The sequence below is a fragment of the Columba livia genome, chromosome 4 (genome assembly GCF_036013475.1).
Source record: "Columba livia isolate bColLiv1 breed racing homer chromosome 4, bColLiv1.pat.W.v2, whole genome shotgun sequence".
Taxonomy (NCBI): domain Eukaryota; kingdom Metazoa; phylum Chordata; class Aves; order Columbiformes; family Columbidae; genus Columba; species Columba livia.
The window spans coordinates 21878907-21897306 of NC_088605.1; the positions used below are offsets into that span (position 1 = coordinate 21878907).

Sequence of the window (18400 nt, forward strand, 5' to 3'; positions counted from 1 at the left end):
GGAGAAAGGAATTGTGTCTTAACAGGACTTCATTTTGGAGTCATTAGAATAATTGTAAATTAATCTGCAATATGATAATAATTTCCTTTCATACTATTTCTCTTTAAATTTAAAAACTAGATTGATGCTCATGAAGATACCATGCAGAACTGAAATATCTCACTGAGTACAAGAATTATTTTAAAGAACCTAAGAGTCATGCAGCAGTTTCTAAAAATCATTCAGTAACGTAACAGTAAAAACACAAGATTAAAATATGAAGACACATCAGTTTCTTTCACACTAATATTCTTTTATGGATTATTCAGAATACTGGAGGAGTTCCTTATTTATGTAAAAATAATCCTTTGGCAGCAATGGTACTCTGCTACCTCTTAAAACTCCAGGTGTGGTTTACAAAATGAACAACTGTTTCTTACACCTCATGCAGCAGCACAAGATCTGGGAAGTACATTCTGTTTAACCTTAAAAAAAAAAAAAAAAAAAGCTAGCATTTACATAAACTCACATAAGCCTTCCACACAAAGAGCATTCTAGTAAAAAGTTGGGAAACTAGATAACTTGATTAGGCTTAAGGGACTACATAACTGAAAGATTATAAAGAAAGAAATGCAGTTATTTAAGTGACCAAAGTGAATTAATACTTAGCTCTCAAAAGTATAGAAATGTGACTGTGTTCTTTACTATTTTTCCAAAACATAGTTGCCACCAGTGCTACACAGAAACTACTACTGAAGTTTATCTTAAGGACGAAAAGAAAGTGCTTCTCCCACCCCACCCCACCCCTGCCAGGTCTCTGAGTGTTTGAAGTTTCTTGTACTATCCTCACTAATGTTGTTAAGTGCCAAATCTGCAATATCTCTTGAGAGACAAGTTCTGGACTTTTTTTCAGCACAGAAATGAGAAGAATCCCTTCTCTCTCAAAGGATGTTGCTGCCATACACAAAGAAACACTGCACAGAGATGTTAACCAAGTTGTCTGATATGTGGCTGGTACCTTATTCACATAGTTTAGAACTAGTTCCTGTATATTCATACACCTTGATAAAAAGTTTTTCTGCAATGCATGGCACAGGGCTCTGCAGTATGCTCTGCAGAAGATTAGACATGAGAACATATGTTGATTCTTAAAACCTGAGCAACTTAAAGTGTACAGTCTGACATAACAGAGATGTACTCCAAGTCTAAATCTGTGTTACCACCTTTGTGAAAGTACTGATTTACAGTAGAATAAGCTTGGAACAGATATCATGCTTTCACACACCTCTGCCTCTAAGCAACAGAAACATAACGGTCTATTGAGACTCTTATAGTTTCTGTCCTTTGCTTTCACAACACAGCTGTGGAAAGGAAAAGGAATCAGGTATGCCTAAAGATCTTTGTTTCTAATCCTTGAATCTATCTGCTACTCTTTAATTAAGAGATCAGTTTCTTACCGAAAATTTTTAGAAGGAAAAGACTGAAAATAAGAAGTGAGAAGTTGTAAGAGCTTTCATACTGTGTTCCAAAGAAAGCTATAGTATCTTTCAGTCATTGAAATTAAATCTTGTGTCTGGATCACTACAGCAGAATATACACACAGAAGAACAACTACTCAAATTCTGCTTTCAATTTATCTATGTCACCAGAACCAATCTGCACAGGGACAAATCTGAGCAAAGCTTGTCCCCAGATGCTCACATTACAAAGAAAGGGGAAAAATGGCCAGCCTTCCTTGTTTTTTTATTTTTTTCTAAGAAATTACCTTCCTTGCTGGAAATACTAGATTTTAGTTCACTCTAATATAGCCTTGGCTGGAATGTTAAAAATGTAAAATCTCTCAAAACCCTTCTTCTTCAAAAAAAAGTCTCTTAAAAATACATTGTGATGATTTCAGAGCCTCAAAGGATCTGCTCGAATGCATTTTATTGTAACTGTAAGCTATAGGTGTTTGTTATTTTATTGTGTATTGATATATACCATTGGTACCCTGTTACACTGGTAAAATATGCCTTTGTCCAATAAGCAAAGAAAACAATCTTCCTTGGACAGATTTTTTTGTTAGATTTTTTTCCACTTTTCCAGAAATTTCTGCTTTTGCTTGCTTGACCTGAAAGTCATTACAGAATATTTACCCTCTTGCTCTCAATAGCACTTAAATACTTTAAAAAGTGTCTCCTGGGGAGAAAAAGCAGCAGTCAGTGTTGGATTAACACAGCGAGGGTTGGATACACATGACAGCAATATCTCAAGTCTCCCCTTGCTCTGACTCCTCAAACCACAAGAAAGAAATATAGTGACCCAACAGCATCAGGAATTTAGTTTGAAGACAAATTTTGTCTGTCCAAAGAAGGGTAACAAAGCTAGTGAAAGATCTGGAGCATAAGTTTTATGAGAAGCAGTTGAGGGAACTGAGGTTGTTTAGCCTGGAGAAAAGGAAGCTGAGGGGAGACCTTATCACTCTCCACAGCTACCTGAAAAGAGGTTGTAGCATGAAGGGTGTTGGTCTCTTTTCCCAAGTAACAAGTGATGAGATGGCCTCAAGTTGTGCCAGGGGAGGTTTAAATTGGATATTAGGAAAAATTCCCTCATGGAAAGGGTTGTCTGGCATTGGAACAGGCTGCCCAGGGAAGTGGTTGAGTCATCATCCCTGGAGGTATTTAAAAGATGTGTAGATGTGGCATTTAGGGACATTGTTTAGTAGCAGACCTCACTGTGCTAAGTTAATGGTTGGACTCATTGATCTTATAAGTCCTTTCCAATGACAATGATTCTATGAATGTGCAGTGATATTTAAAACCTGTCCTGAGAAATTATAATATTTTCCAATACCTATTGCATCAAAAATGCATATAGACATGCTATTTGGAGATTTTTAAAGCATATATTTTTATTCTAACAGAAGTAGCCTGCAGATTTGTTGGCCAAATGCTCAGCTGCAATAACCTATTGAGATAGATGAGAAATCCATTATTCTTAGTGTTCTTTCTGATTTGGAGAATGATATTGCAACAGTTTTTATTTGGTATCTGGTTCATAAAAAAAAAAAAATGTATACGGTCACAGTTATTTTAGGAAATTGATTAACGGCTTGTGTAGCTGATGTCTTCTGATGTGATTTTAGACCACAGGATCCTTTTTTGAGGGCTGAAGACAAAGCTGGCAAGAGCTGACGTTAAATAACTGAGCTGTGGTCAGACAACTCACACAAGTACGTTATTGCAATGGCTGGATACAAGCTCTTGAGGGAAGAGAGTTCAAGAAGAAGATGAGGGAGGAAAGAGGGAGTTAAAGAAGTAGCTCAGAAGTATGAAAGTCCTTCTGTGGGACAGACAACGGTTTGGCTAGGAGTTCACAGCTTAGGATCAAATAATAGTCCAGTAAGAGATACATAGCCATGGGAGTTTGCTACAGTTCACCTGATCAGGGGGTTGAAACAAATGAAGTTCTTCTAAAATAAGGAATTCTGGATCACAGACCCCAGTTCTCATGGGCAAACTCTTTGGCATCTTCTGGAAGGTCACCATGGCAGGAAAGATTTCTGGAGGGTGTCGGGGATAACTTGTTGATACAGGTACTAGTACCAATGAGAGGATATGTACAGCTGAATAAGCTATTCATGAACAAAGAGCTGTTGGGGATCTGATATTTGTCTGGAATGACCATGAACTAGTGAAGTTCAAGATCCTGAGGTGAACAAGGGAGACAAGAAGCAGAATCTATATCCTGTATTTTAAGGGAGCAGATTTCAGCTTATTTAGGGAACTGGTAGATAGGATCACATGGTAGGAGGCAGCTCTGAAGAGCAAAAAAAGCTCAAGAAGTCTGGGAAGGACACCAGCCAAACACAAGAATGGTCCATCCTGGTTCCCAGGAAAACAAGCACATCTCAGGAGGCCAGCCTGACTAAACAGGTGGAACTCCAAGGGAATAAAAGGGCGTTATACAAGAAATTGAAGCAGGGAGAGGCTACAAAGGATAAATTTAGAAGCACTGCTCAGACATAGATGGTGTTAGGAAAGCTTCAGCTCAGCTGGAGTTAAAACCTATTAGGTATGTCAAGGGCAACAGGAAGAGCTTCTAACACTACAATAGTACTAAAAGGCTGAATGGACAATGCAAACACAGTGTCTAAAGGGGTCAGTTAGTGACACTAGATGTGTAAGGATGAGGTTTTGAATGTCACCTTTGCCTCAGACTTTGCTTAGAACATGTCCCTGGCACTTGTGCTCAATGAAAGAATTTACAGAGAAGAGCAGCCAACATTGGATGAGGTTTACTTTGGACAGCTCATCCCATGCAAATATCTTTGACAGGTCATGTAGATCTAGGAACTGGAGAAAGGCAAATATTGCAGTCATCTTCAAAAAGGCCAACGTATCAACTTTGGAGAACTATGGGCCAACTAGTTTCTATTTGGTGCCTGGGAAAAATCAAGAAACACGTGCTGCTGAAACACAATTCTGAGGATATGAAGGACAAAGTGCTTGTGAAGAATCAGTATTGACCAAGGCTAAATCACTCTTGAGAAACCTCTTTGCCTCCTGTGCTAAACAAATGGATTTATGGATGAGGTTAGACTAGTGGAAGTAATTTACCTTGATTTTAATCAAGTCTTTCAACACCATCTTCTGCATTATTCTTATATCCCAGTTGGAGCATTACACTCTGGATGGATGAATAAAAAGTCTAACGGGATTAAAACAAAACACCCAAATCTGCTAGAACTCAGAATGTGGTGATTAATGGGTCTTTCCCTACATTGAGTCTAGTGACAAGTAGAGGAGTTTATTGTAGGACCTGCCCTGTTTAACAACTTGATCAATCAACCAGAGGTGGTGAATGGAGTACATTTCCATCAAGTTTGCTGTTGATATTAAATTGCTGTATCAGTTTATATGCTTGAAGGCAGGATGGCCATCCAGAGTAAACAGGATGAAGAAATGGGCAACAGGAACCTCAGCGAAGTTCCTCAGGGATCAAAAATGAAAGTCTTGGAAAGAGTCTCCCACAATCATACAGGCTGGGACCTGACTGTCAGAGGAGCAGCTCTGCTGAAAATATCCTGGGAGCCAGCAGTGAACCCTGGCAGCAAAAAAAGCCAGTAGCATCCTGGGGTCTACTGACAGAAGCATATCCAGGAGATCCACAGTATTGTTTAGTCCCCTCTCCGCACCACATCTAGAGTCCTACGTTCAGTTTTGTGCTCCCCTGTAGAAGAAAGATGTTGATAAAGTAGGTTTCAGCACAGCTGGTCCAGAGCTGGAGTATGTGCTCTGTGAGGAGAGGATGAAGGAGCTGGAGAAGGGACAGCTTTGGGGCAACCTAAGAGCAGCTCCCACATACTTATGGGAATTTCACCAAGACAACAGAGCCAGGTTGATCAGAGGTGCATCGAAGGAGGATGAGACAACAGGCATAAGTTGAAATGCAAGAAGTTCGGACTGGATCCCCCATGAGGACAGCCAAGCACTGGAAAAGACTACCCAGAGAGGCTGTGCAGTCTCCATCCTTGGGGTTTTTCAATAACCAACTGGATTAAACTCTGACCAACTTGGTCTGACCTTATAGCTGACCCTATTTTGAGCAGGAGATTGAACTACAACTCTCCCAAGGTCCCTTCCAACCTGACTCATCCTATGATCCTAATATTTTCCATTTATATTTTTAATATGCAATACTAGCTTGGCTGTGCTTCCACAGAGCAGAGTGACATAACTTGGAATCATACATGTTTAAACAATTATTTAAAAAGATATTTATCTCTTGTTCCTTTAAATATGTGTGAACATGTATATTCACTTATAGACACCATAATAAAATTTATTAAATTGCTTACACTAATATGGTCAAATCTTCAGAGACCATCAGTGATCAGCTCCACTAGTATATGTCCAGTTTTCAAAACTAGATTTGTGGTTACTTGTCCTGCAAATCCTGCTGTTATAAAACATATAATTAAATATTTTAATCTAATTTATGTCATACTGCTTTTGGCATGATCTATTGCTACCAAGACATGCTGCAGATAGAAGATTCATATAGGTTATATTAAAGTAAATGCACCTGCCTGAAAGTCAATGCAGAGGCTGACTGCATTGTGTTCACAGATGACTTGGTATGTATAGGATCTGTAGGTAACATAGTAGTGAGGTGTACTGTACCTTAAGCCTCACACTCAGGAGAGGCTAGACTTGCTGAATGCATATAAATCAGATACAAACCATATTTGCAGAAGGTCTGATGTGTCTCCAGCTGAATCTATGGCTAATATTGACATTCCAGACTTTGTCTGAAAGCAACTCCAGAATTTCAAGAAAGTCTCCAAATCACAGATGAAGCCATATGTTATTTTTCAGCTGCCTTAATACCTCGATCGTCTTCTTGCCCTTTGCAGCAAACTTTGCCTCTGCCTCTTGCCTTCCTACTTGGCTTCTTGCAAACTTGAAATAAGATCGTAGTGCTTGGTTTTAAGATCCTCTTAGCTAAAACTAAGAGGAATCATTTGCATCCAAACTATAAAATGCTGTTCTGAGCTTTGATACAAATAAGCATAGTGCTGCTGTCCAGACAGAACTAAAGGCAATGATATGACTGCTGAAAGAGCTACAATGCTGTCAAGACTCTCACTAGCACCTCTGCACATCATCACACTGTTTTGTGTAAGCAATCCAACTTGCTCAGGGCCAGCTCTTGGGTGTCTGTATTGTTTGAGATAAAAACATTGCTTTTCCATCATATGTTGTGCCAGGGAGCAGGAAAGCACAACACAACCAAGACTGAAACTAAAGGGAGAATCAAGTGCTTAAGGGCAAGCTTAACTTCAGTTGGAATAAGCTATACCAAACAGCATAGTATAACTGGTATCTGCTGTTCTATTGCTTGGCCAGTATTCTTTAACATTGAAATCCATGCTCCGTACATGCCTACCATTAGTCTAGTATCAATAGATGCTGTGTCACAATATATTGGCAGATTTTTAAAAAAGCTGACTTTGCATTCATTGATCAACTTTATGACAGGAGATGTACATGCATACAGACACAGACTGCATATGTAATTATCGCTATACAACATCAAATATGCAGTAAGCAGGTATATGTATAAACGCATAGCCAAGGAATGATAGATAAAAAGCAGGTTCCTAGCAGCTATAATTGTGAGCTACTCTAGGAATGTCAACTTTCAGTACCAATTATGTTGCACAGCCCTTGAAGTGTTGCAAAGTGGCAGCCACACACCCTTAATCATATTCTTTGCTTACACACAGTATCCATGCCTTCAAATTTTCTTGTGCTAGAACTGTTTTTCAAGGAGTCTTACTGTTTTTTTTTTGGTGGTGAAGTTTTTTGTCGTCATCATTGATGGTTTTTTCTTTGTTATCAGCATATTATGCAGTATATTTTGTATTCTGCAGTAGCTCATATTTTAGAATTTTTGTCCCTCAGACCATCAGTGGTGGATTTATAAACAGTCCAGCTTACCCATATGACAAATGTAATCACAAATTAATCAGTACACTATTGTAATTTAAAATTGCATTCAAGAAAGTTGTTTTCCTAACCTGCTCTGGATTTATTTTTCAAGGTCAAATTTACATTTCTCAAGAATTAACAGTTTTTATACATCCTCTACTACTATTTTTCCAGCCAAACATTTTAGGATGAGAAAATTTAAATCAAGTAAGACTGTCTTACTCTGTGACATATCAAAATATAATTATATATTCTGGTAGTTGGCTGAACTTTGTCCCTAATTTGCATCTTATCTTGAACAATTTATTTTCCCACTTGTCATGAAACCTATGACTGAGGCTGATCTTTTATAGACCACTTGGCAAGAGTGAATAATTATAAATACAGTTCCATCTGCATTAGAATGGTTTTTGTCCAAATTTTTGATGCAAGCCCTGCTCCTTAAAACTCCCCAATAGGAGCGCAAGAGATAAAACATCAAGATGAATACAATACAAAACTCCCTAATAGAAGCACAAGAGATGAAAACATCAAGATGAATACAATCTTAGAACAGAGAAGACTGACTAATTTCCAATGTAGTATGTAATTATTTTATTTTGATTTAAGACTGGATCTTTAGGATCTTTTTCTAGTTCTAAAGAAAAATAAATTATTCCCATGATGATACATAAAATATTTTATTATTTGAGGAGAAGGTCTAGGATTTTGTTTTTGTGTTGCTTCAGTTAAATTGTATTTAATAAAACAAGTTTGAGAAAATAAATCACTTACTTGTCAAGCATAGCAAACCTGTTGCTTTGAAGTCACATTAACTAGACACTTACTGTATTCAGTAAGGCACATATTAGAAGTCCATATACATAGGCACACATGCCCTAAATTCAGGCAGCACAGCAATGTTCAAGATATTCCAAGAGTTTCAGAAATGTGACCAGTTATGTAAGAAGATATACCAAAGGACTTCATAATTAAAAATTAGGGCATATGAGACTTAATTAAAATGCAGATCTGCAACAACATTTTTTTAAATCTCAGTAAACTACATTAAAAAATGAAATATGAAATACTGCAGAGTTGCCAGAGACTTTTTCAATATGTTTAGAAGAGAATATACTTTTGCTCAGATCAGTCTCTGCAACAAGTGACAATTTATCAACTTTCATAAAACAACTGTACCTTCCTACTATTTCTCCAGATCAGAACAGGGCATGCCATCAAGACTGCAGGGGGCACAGGGAAAGGCTGAAAAGTGAGAAATTCCAAAAAATATAAAGCTAACCTTAGAATATTTAGTGTCACTCACTCCACAGACTTTCAGTTTGTCATGGAGTCAGAACAACTCAGAGCAGAATGCAGTGGGAGGGCTTTCAGTCCCTCAGTCTTTTCCTCATCCTGCACCATCACCTTAACTGCCCCACCGAACAGCAGTACCTCATTTTCCTTACACTTCCTTTTGTTGCTGAGCTAGTTACAGAAACTCTTAATACCGTTTCACGTTGGTCCCTATTTGCAAGTCCAGCTAAGCTTTGGCTTTCCCAGCTCTATTCCTGCATGCTCAGGTAAAGTCTTTGTGTTCTTCCAAGGTAGCCCATTGCCATTTGCACCTTCTGTGGACTTCCCTTTCATGATTAAACTCAGTGAACATGACTGATTATATTACTCTTGATCCCTCAGTGAGCGCATAAGAGCATCAGAATGCCAATGTTTCTTAAACTTTCACATACACCACAGTAAACTGTTTGAGTAATATATTAAGGAGATTACACCAAAATAAAAAAATTCATCCCACTTTATTTTGTAGCTTAATTATTGATTAAATGTCTGTCCTTGAAATTTCACATTCTCGCATACATAAAAATGACCCTGGTTCTTTGTTCACTAAAATCAAGTTACAAGAATGAAACATTTACATGAATATAGAAACTCTTTGAACATGAACTTGAAATAAGAAAGTACGAGGATAGAGTAAGAGCAGGTAAAGTGTTTTCAAGGGATGTATAATGAAAAAAATTTCTTCACAGGTAGATTCATTTCTAAAGTAAAAAAAATAAAAGCTACTGTGTCTGGTTTGTTATTATGATTGCAATTATTTATTACAGTAAACCTCAGAGTCAGATTATAGCAACTATTGTGCAAAAGCATGGTTCTATAAAATTAATCTAATAGTATGAAAGGACATTAGTGCAAAGGGATGTTGAGGGCCACACCTTGTGATGGATTATTTTTCTTTTACTTGTATTCTTTTTTTCTAGTGCTCAGTAATATAAAATGTTTATAGCTCAGACATTGTTGTACTACAGCAGAATATGTGGTCTTTAGATCAGGATCGAGACTTCATCGCTGGGGATTCTATATGGACATACAAATCTGGCTTTTTCTCAGTGAACATAGGGTAGAGTTGATACCTCTATTTCCCAGAAGAGTATAGAATCATAGAATCATAGAATAGTTTGGGTTGGAAGGGACCATCAAAGGTCATCGAGTCCAACCACCCCTGCCGTAAGCAAAGACATCTTCACCTAGATCAGGTTGTTCAGAGCCCCATCCAACCTGATCTTGAGTGTTTCCAGGGATGGGGCATCTACCACCTCTCTGGACAACCTGTTTATTGTTTCACCACCCTCATCATAAAAAGTTTCTTCCTTGTATCTAGTCTGAATCTCCTTTATTTTAGTTTAAATCCATTACTCCTTGTATTATAGCTACAGACAATATTGAAATGAAGCAATAAGTTCTCCCCAGAGTCTTCCTTGTCCAGGCTGAACAATCCCAGCTCTCTGAGTCCAATGCTCCCTCCTCCCCTTTTCACTAGCATTCATTTGACCTTTTCAATTGTACCAGATAAGTTAAATCATAGGAGAAAAACAAACCAACCAACCCCACCCAGCCCCAAACAACCCACCCAAAACAAACCACAAACAACTAACCTTCCCCCAAAACCCCACACCACACATAAAAACCACAAACACACCTACAAAAAAACCCCAAGACAACTCAAACACCTAGAATCCCCAAAACACCACCAAAGAAAAAACCCCAAACAAACAAACAAAAAAACCCAACAGAAATAAGAGCTCTCTAACATATTGGAAAAACTGAACTGACTTACTGCAGAGAAAGACAAACAGAGCCAGTTGAAAGAATAAGAATAAAAACTTTCTCCTTTCATAATATTTGGGGCATGAGTTCAGCTCAAGCTGCATAATATAATTTCACCCTTTGGCTAGACTTTAGAAAGTGTTTAGGCAGCTGAAATAAGAGATATCTGTGCAAAGCCTTAGGCTTGTGTTAGAGGTTAGGGTGCGTGACAGCCACTGTTCTGCTAGCCAAATAAATCAGAACTCAGAATGTTACAGTAGTACACTCCCATCAGACATCATATATGTGCACACACTTCCACTAAGTGCTGGCCATAGCAAGCACAAAAGATTATGTTGCCTCAAGACAACAAAGGCTCACATACCTTGAGGTATATTAAGGGTTCGCTTTTCACACAGTAACTGTTAGGAAGATGTATAAGCAGGGCAAGAGATATGCTGCAATCAGATGTTCTCCACAGACCAGTCTTTGAGAATAACCTAAACCTCTTTGTTATGTTTATTTCACATTACTCTGGTAAAATGAATTCAGATACGTTGGATAGAAATAAAACACAGCTGAAATTGGGGCTTCATAGGCTCATAATCATAGCAGTCATAAAGCACAGAAAAGAAACAGAATGTATCACCAGGACTGATGAAAAAAAAAAAAAAATCATTTATGTATGAAGTTAACTCTATAAGGCAAACCCCCAAGCATCTACCCTTTCAACAGCTGAAGACATAGCTGCTTCTAAGTATTATTTTTCTTTTTCTAACACAACTGGAAGACGATCTTAAATATTAGTTGTGCATTTTTGATATCAACCTGCAGAAAAAAACCATGTGCTGAACTTCTCATACTGTGCTGATGTAAACCATAAGCAAATATTGCTATTTAGAGGGCCTGGAAGGACAGAATTTGAACCTGATTAACTACAAACAAAAATCCCCATGCATATGTGTACAGCTTGAACACAGGATATACGGTGTCATTCTGTCATTTAAACTGTCTGCAGAGATCTGGAGAGTCCTTTGTCATCAAACCTCATCAATACTTCACTAAGACAGATGGGATCTGTACACAACCTGAGTTCAGGCTGCTTTTGTAACAGTGTTTTGGTACCATATGAACTAGAAGCACTACACCTTTGTGGAGGAGACCTAGTGGCTTTCCCTTGGTAAAACACCCTGGGTAACAATATCTGATGATAGGAATGTGAATGTAAACAGTGTATATGAGTGGAATATTCAAAGCTGTTTGAGAGGATACTTGCCAAAAATAAACAACACATCCCCAAAAAACCCACAACCAACCAACCAAACAAACAAAAATATAAATAAACAACCAAACAAAACCCAACCAAATAGACAACCACACTTATAACATCAAAGATGATGAACATCTTTTGGATTAAACAATAATCAGGAAATGCCCATGAATATTTTGGGTAAGAAAACCAACCAAACAAAAATGAGTCATCTTGAAAAGAGACATGAAAGAATAATGAAAATTTGTATAAGTGAGAAGAGAGAAGTGCACTTAAAATGGTTTGGTGTTGTCAGAAGTCTCCCTGGGGCATAATGGTCTTTGCCCATGCTGGGGAGAACAGCCTTCCCACTGGGTACTGTTGAGGAGCCTGCACCAGATCTTGATTTAATAATATGGGACATGGTACATAGGGACCCACACCTTTGCAGGGCTGGAGTAGCACTTGGCCTCCTGGGGGCCTTCATCACCTGCGTGTGCAGTAGCAAGTTACAAGGAGTGGGCTGAATGGGTACACATAAAGCTAGACCATCCACATCTCCAACACAGGTGTGTTTAAGCAGGGTACCCCACTGCTAAGGAATAGACTACCTTGGCTTATTGAATTATTTGGCATACTGCTTCTTATAGAGCTTTTTTAGAAACTGCTCATATGGAATTTGCTTACCATAAGTAAGTTTGTTCAGCATAACTTCTGTGAGTTGTGTACTTTTGAACTTACTTTCTCTTTAAGCAAAAAAGACCTCAGAGTCTTCAAGCTAGAAAATAAAGGGAGCTGCATGCCTAGAGATAAGTAAAGGAACAGAACAGCATCTAGCAGAAGATGAGAAACAGAAGAATATTTTGGCTATTACAAATAACTTATTTTTCTCTGGCTGCAGGTGCAAAATAGCCACTGAAGGTCAGGACTTTGATTGATGGCCCACCTGATGAAAATGAAGAGATACAATGAAGAACAGGGAGACCCCAGACTATAATTTTGCAATCGGCCCAGAGTGATGCACAGCAGGGGTGGGAGCTTGGATTGTGGAGGTATAATTGTCCAAGGCTTTTTTCCATTGAGGGTCCTACTTCAGGAGGCACTCAGATCAAGCTGTTCTATGCTATATTTTGTGAATAAATTATTTTAGAAAAATTTCTGGAGTCCATGCCTGAGTCTCTGCCGTGTGAAACTTAGGGAAAGGAAACTTCCTTAACACCCACAGTATCTAGAGATGGTGTCTACTTGTAACCCACCATGTCCTGTGAGTCACAGGTGGAGGTCATGGGACTGTGTGAATATGCACATATCATTAAGGCTTTGGGGACTTTGCTGAGGAAGAGTGTCCACAGATTTGTGATAATTTATTAGTATTTTGTAAGAGTCTAACTATTGACATATGTGATGTATTGATCCTCAATGTACAGTTCCATGACTGCTAGTTAATCACGTATTGTTAAAAAACCAACCAAACAACAACAACAAAAAAACACACCAAAAAAACCCACCAAACCCAAAAATCAATAAACTGCTCTGATTCTTATTTGGTCCCATGTGTTATTATTTCTTGAAGTTAACAATTTTGTCTAAACAAGGTAGCTTTGAATAAGCAATGCATGACATGAGTGTATATATTTCATTGTAGTTTGTTTGTTTTTTTAAGTTTTCAAAAGCTGTTAGACTTGTGAACTTGCCATTAAATTAAGACATTGACAAACGAGTGTTACACCTGCTTACATCTCTTAATTTGGACTAATGTTAGCAAGGTTAAATCAATAGACAGAGAAAAAAGAAAAAAACAAAAAAACAACACCAAAACCAACAAAAAACACCACAAAACAAACAAAAAATCAAAAATAAAACAAACAAAACCCACCACCACCAACAAAACAAAACACAAAAACCCCAAAATACAATGGACCCTTTTATTTAGACTACAGATTTAAAGTAATTTGCCTAGATAAGAACAAAAGCTATCTAAAGTAAGAAGCTAAGAGCATGCTTTCTACCAGCAAGATAGCTGCAATTTCTGAAGCATTCTCAAGACTAATACAGCTTAAGTATTAATTACTAAGAATAAGAAGTAATTGGTAAATCTAGACTCCAGTGAATTGAGACATTTGTATGAAGCTGTAAGACACCATTGCAAAGTCATCCCCAGAGGTAACTAAGTGCCCGCACTTGAACAGCAACTTACTAGATTATGATGAGAGGTGCTTATGTTTCAGGAGGTTAATCTCCATTTATTAGCTCAGTAATTCTCAGTTATGTTCTCTTTTCATATATGTACAGTTATAAAATAGTCAAGCTCTTGCTGTTGTCATTCACACATTTAGCAACTCTGTTTTGCAAACCTGCTAGAATTTGACATTATGCAGTTTGCTCACAACAAAATTGGCTGACTTGATTTTGTGATTTTGGTCATGTGGGCTCATTAAACTAAAACTTACTATATTCAAGTCCAGGTCACATGTTGGATACCTTGCTGAGGTCAACCCTAAATATTTTCACCTGTGGTCTACCCATATTCCTGAATTCAAATTCAAACTTGACTGCAGAAGTGGTGACTTAAAAATTCACAATAGGGGAACAGTTTATCTGAGAAGAAGAAATGGAACTTGTTATTCTTGCTTAATTCTCTGCTTTGCTCACTGAAACTCCATTATCCTGACTCACTGCTGCTTAATTTAATGATAGGATGAAAGTTAGATTTAGATGAAAGTTGGATTTACTTTCATTGATCACTTGTTCAATGAAAGGACCCCCCTTTTCTCCCTAGAGTTTCTAGTACACCCATGACCCAAGTGCAGTAGTCACTACAGGTAGTAATTTACTGATCAGTATCTTTTTGTAGTATTAAAGGATCCAGACACCTTACCTGTACATGAGTAGCAGGAGGCACAAGGAAGCAGTTGCTGCTCCTGTCCTTTGCTCAGTGATTAGTCATACAGGACAAGCAGGAAGGGGAAACAAGCACTGTAAAACAAACCTATAGTCACATACAGAAAGACACTGTGTTTCTATTAGAAGAACTTTTGCTGCATGAATAAGCTATTTTCAGAAGCATAAAAAACCTTTGGAAGTAGTAAGGATATACATTTACTAGTAATACATCTTTAGGAAAGTTAAGCAAGTTTAAGGAAGGGCTTCTTAGGCGTATTTTGAATGCTTATATACCTTAGCTAATTTGAGAAACTTCTGATTAGAACTGTTGCTTCTATACTGAAAAAAGGAAGTCAGGAGTATTTGGAAAAAAACAACAAGTGAAATAAGTATCTTTAACAGACCTGAGAGGCTTTATTTACCAAGTTTAAGCTTTTGAGCAACTGTCAGGAACATGCTCCAAATGAACACATGTAAAATGTTCAAGAATATTGACACGGCTGAAAAAAACTTCTTATAATAATAATAAACTTTCATTTATGCAGTCTAAATATGACAGACTGAGTCAACAGAAGCGTTTAGCCCACCAGACACAACAAGCTGGATTTTAATAGGGAAACAGAAATTCTTTGGAACAGACTTTCCATACATCAAGTAGGATCATTATGGTAGCTTTCATTTCCTTCAAGGCAAGTGCTAAGGTATACTCCCATCTATTAGAGCAGACATGCAATAAGCAGTACCTGCCCTGCATCTTAAACACCATTTTTCTTCACTCCTATCTAGTCACAAAACATTTCTGCAGTAAGGTGCTCTGAGTTGCTTGGTTGATATTTGCAGAGCTGAATATTCATCAGGAGAGATAACAGTCATTCTTGCTTTACTTAACTGTCCTACCCAATAGAATAGTATTAACTTCCTGTCTCCTTTTACATAAAGTATAGGCAAGAAAATGGATTTCCTTTGGGGAGTGAGGGAAAGAACAGGATAATCCTTCCTGGAGTCTTTTATATTTTGATGAGCACACTCTTTTACAAAGTAATAAACATCTATTAAAACAGTGCCATTAAGGATCAGACAGCATTACAGTTACTAGTTCCTCTGGAATTGTTCAGATTAGTGATTCCTTGAATGCTTCCCACTGATTCTGTGATAGAGAGCAGCTGTTAGTATGAACTTTTTTCAGTGCTGAAATGCAGTGCTCTCCTGCAGTTTAGTTCCTAATGCAAACAACTATGCCTCTTCATACTTTGTATCAGGACTTAACACAAGCAACTACAACATTAATACATTTGTATTCTGCTTGTTTCTGCTTGTTTTCAAGCAAGTCACTCAAACAGGGTCATTTTCTCTGGAGTTACTGAACGTGGAGCCTGCATGCACAACATCACCACTGATACTAGTTAAACAAATATATTTTCTTGTTTGTGTGTGTCTTTGATTTTGGGATTTAAACACCGCACTACAGAATTCCAATTGAGCATCACAACCCTAGAAGTTTTTTATTTCTTTCTACAAAACAACCGCTTCAATAGAAGACAAAAATCCCATTATTTTCTCTGTATCTTAAGCAAGAGGTGAAAGAGGTTTTGATCTCCCTTTTTTGATGATAGATTTGTTTCCTCAGCACATGTTCAAACTAGTAGATTACTAGATAAAAGCTAGGCTGCCATACCACAGAATAGTGTGGTGACAAAATAATTTAAATTTAATTTATACTAGACATGACTTTTCCTAAAGCCTTGCCAAGATCCTGAAACTGGGTGAAACAAAATCAATCTACTCAAATCAGAGTGTACAGGAAGAAAAGAGGAAACCATGTAAGACCTTTTAGGTTAACCCAGAAAAATGGGTAATATTTCTTTTTTGTCTGTTTTGTTGTGTGTTTGTTTGTTTGTTTTTCGGGGGGCGGGGGGGAGCAGGGGGGAGTTGGAATATAATTTTTTAGCACTTAGATGTCTGCTTTCAAGGAAGCATGCAACAGTGAAAGCAAAGATAACAGACTCTCAAAAACATATAATTACACTTGACTTGTTATGCCAATGCAGAAAGCATAATGCAAAATAAGCCCTTTGTAGATATATAATAACAACAGTAAAAGTCACACTTTCATTACCAGGCTTACTTTGCCCCATGTGCAATCCATTACTCCTTTGCCTCCTTCCTGTAGAATAGCCCAACCTACTGTCAGGTAGCCCAGCTGCTTTAGCACCCAACACCTTAATAAGCCTGAGCAGATTTGATTTCTAGATTAAGACAAAATATACCAGTAACCTATTTTTTCTGTCTCCCAAAGGAAACTAGTCTTCAACTTACAGAACACCTAACTATTTAGAAATAAACATTTTTACTTGAAGGAAAACACATTTTACAGTGAAGACTGTCAGGTAATAGAGAAGACCCATAATTAAGTCCTCCTGATTATTTTTTTTTCTCCAAATGGAATGAGATGCTCATCTGAGGGGCCACTATGCCCAAGTACAATTTTACATTTAAGTTTTAAAGTAAATCTTGATTTAGCAAGCAAGTTTGTTTACCAAAACAAACAAACAAACAAACAAAAACCCCCAAAAGCCAATAAAAACCCAAACAAACAAAACCAGACCAAAACAGAGCAGAACAACCAGTCAAACAAAAGCAAACCTGAAAGAGAAGTAAGTATCTGAAATGGGGTTATCATGAATACAACTTTCTTTCCAAACTGACCTGCAGTCACTAAAATTATGAAGCTAGGCAGCTATAGCAATTAAGGTAATGTGCTGTGTTGGAAAGATAAGTTCTCCAGTTTTTCTCAGAGAATTCTTAAATAGGAGATAAAAAATATGTTAGCTAGAAACCTATTAGAGTATCTTGAATGTTTAAAATTGTCTGAAATGAGGAATCAGAATATTCTGAGAGATAGTGAAAGCACACAAAGTATTTAAGACCATTTAAGGAAAAAAATAGAGAAAAATCTCTAATTTTCTCTAAATTAGAGAAAAAGCTCTAGTTTATTTTCAGTGAGAGTTAGACTCTTCAGCTATTTTAGTATTTTTAATTGGGAAATGCTTTACAGGTGCCTAAATGTCACACTTGAATATATTTGAAAATATGATAGAAAAACATGGATCCCATAGGACCAGGATTTTATACCTATGTAATTTGGCTCCACCATTAAAGGTACATTGATGTATAGTAACTGAAATATCTCTTAACAGAAATAACAGGGAAGACTTGCCTGATATAACATGAACATACAAAGTAGAGGAAAAAATAAGATTAAAAAGTGACTTAACTATACAGACCTTTCAGACTGAAATAAAGTTTATTTTCTGACTAGCAGCAAATGAAAAGAAAAGAAAAGAAAAGAAAAGAAAAGAAAAGAAAAGAAAAGAAAAGAAAAGAAAAGAAAAGAAAAGAAAAGAAAAGAAAAGAAAAGAAAAGAAAAGAAAAGAACAATGACACACAAATAATTACTGGGATAAAAAAAATATTTACATTATATTTTTTGAAATTATCTTCAAATTTTAATAGTACTTAATAGAGCATTTGAACAGCAAAATCATTTGTCATTTACTGAGCTCATTTTTTTAGCTCTGTAATAGCAAAGAAAAAGGGTAGGTTGCAAAAACCAGAACAAATGACAAGAACACGACATGTAATATTTGATGGTATGAGACATACTATATTTGAAAATGTTTATTATGCAGGAAAAAGATTTGACATCACTACCAATGATAGGAAAGAATCTAAA

At 37.1% G+C, this 18400-nt stretch overlaps 1 protein-coding gene across 3 annotated transcripts in view; it reads left to right on the forward strand.

The window, feature by feature from the left end:
* PCDH7 (protocadherin 7) overlaps positions 1 to 18102 on the forward strand; it is a 292459-nt gene extending 274357 nt beyond the window's left edge. For all 3 annotated transcript variants that reach the window (XR_010472182.1, XM_021286068.2, XM_065060688.1), the window contains one exon: positions 12686 to 18102. Coding sequence is in view for 2 of the 3 variants with exons in the window: in XM_021286068.2 (XP_021141743.2) it covers positions 12686 to 12696 (11 nt within the window). In the remaining variant the exon portion in view is untranslated. The remainder of the gene's footprint in view (positions 1 to 12685) is intronic.
* Positions 18103 to 18400: the final 298 nt, after the last annotated feature.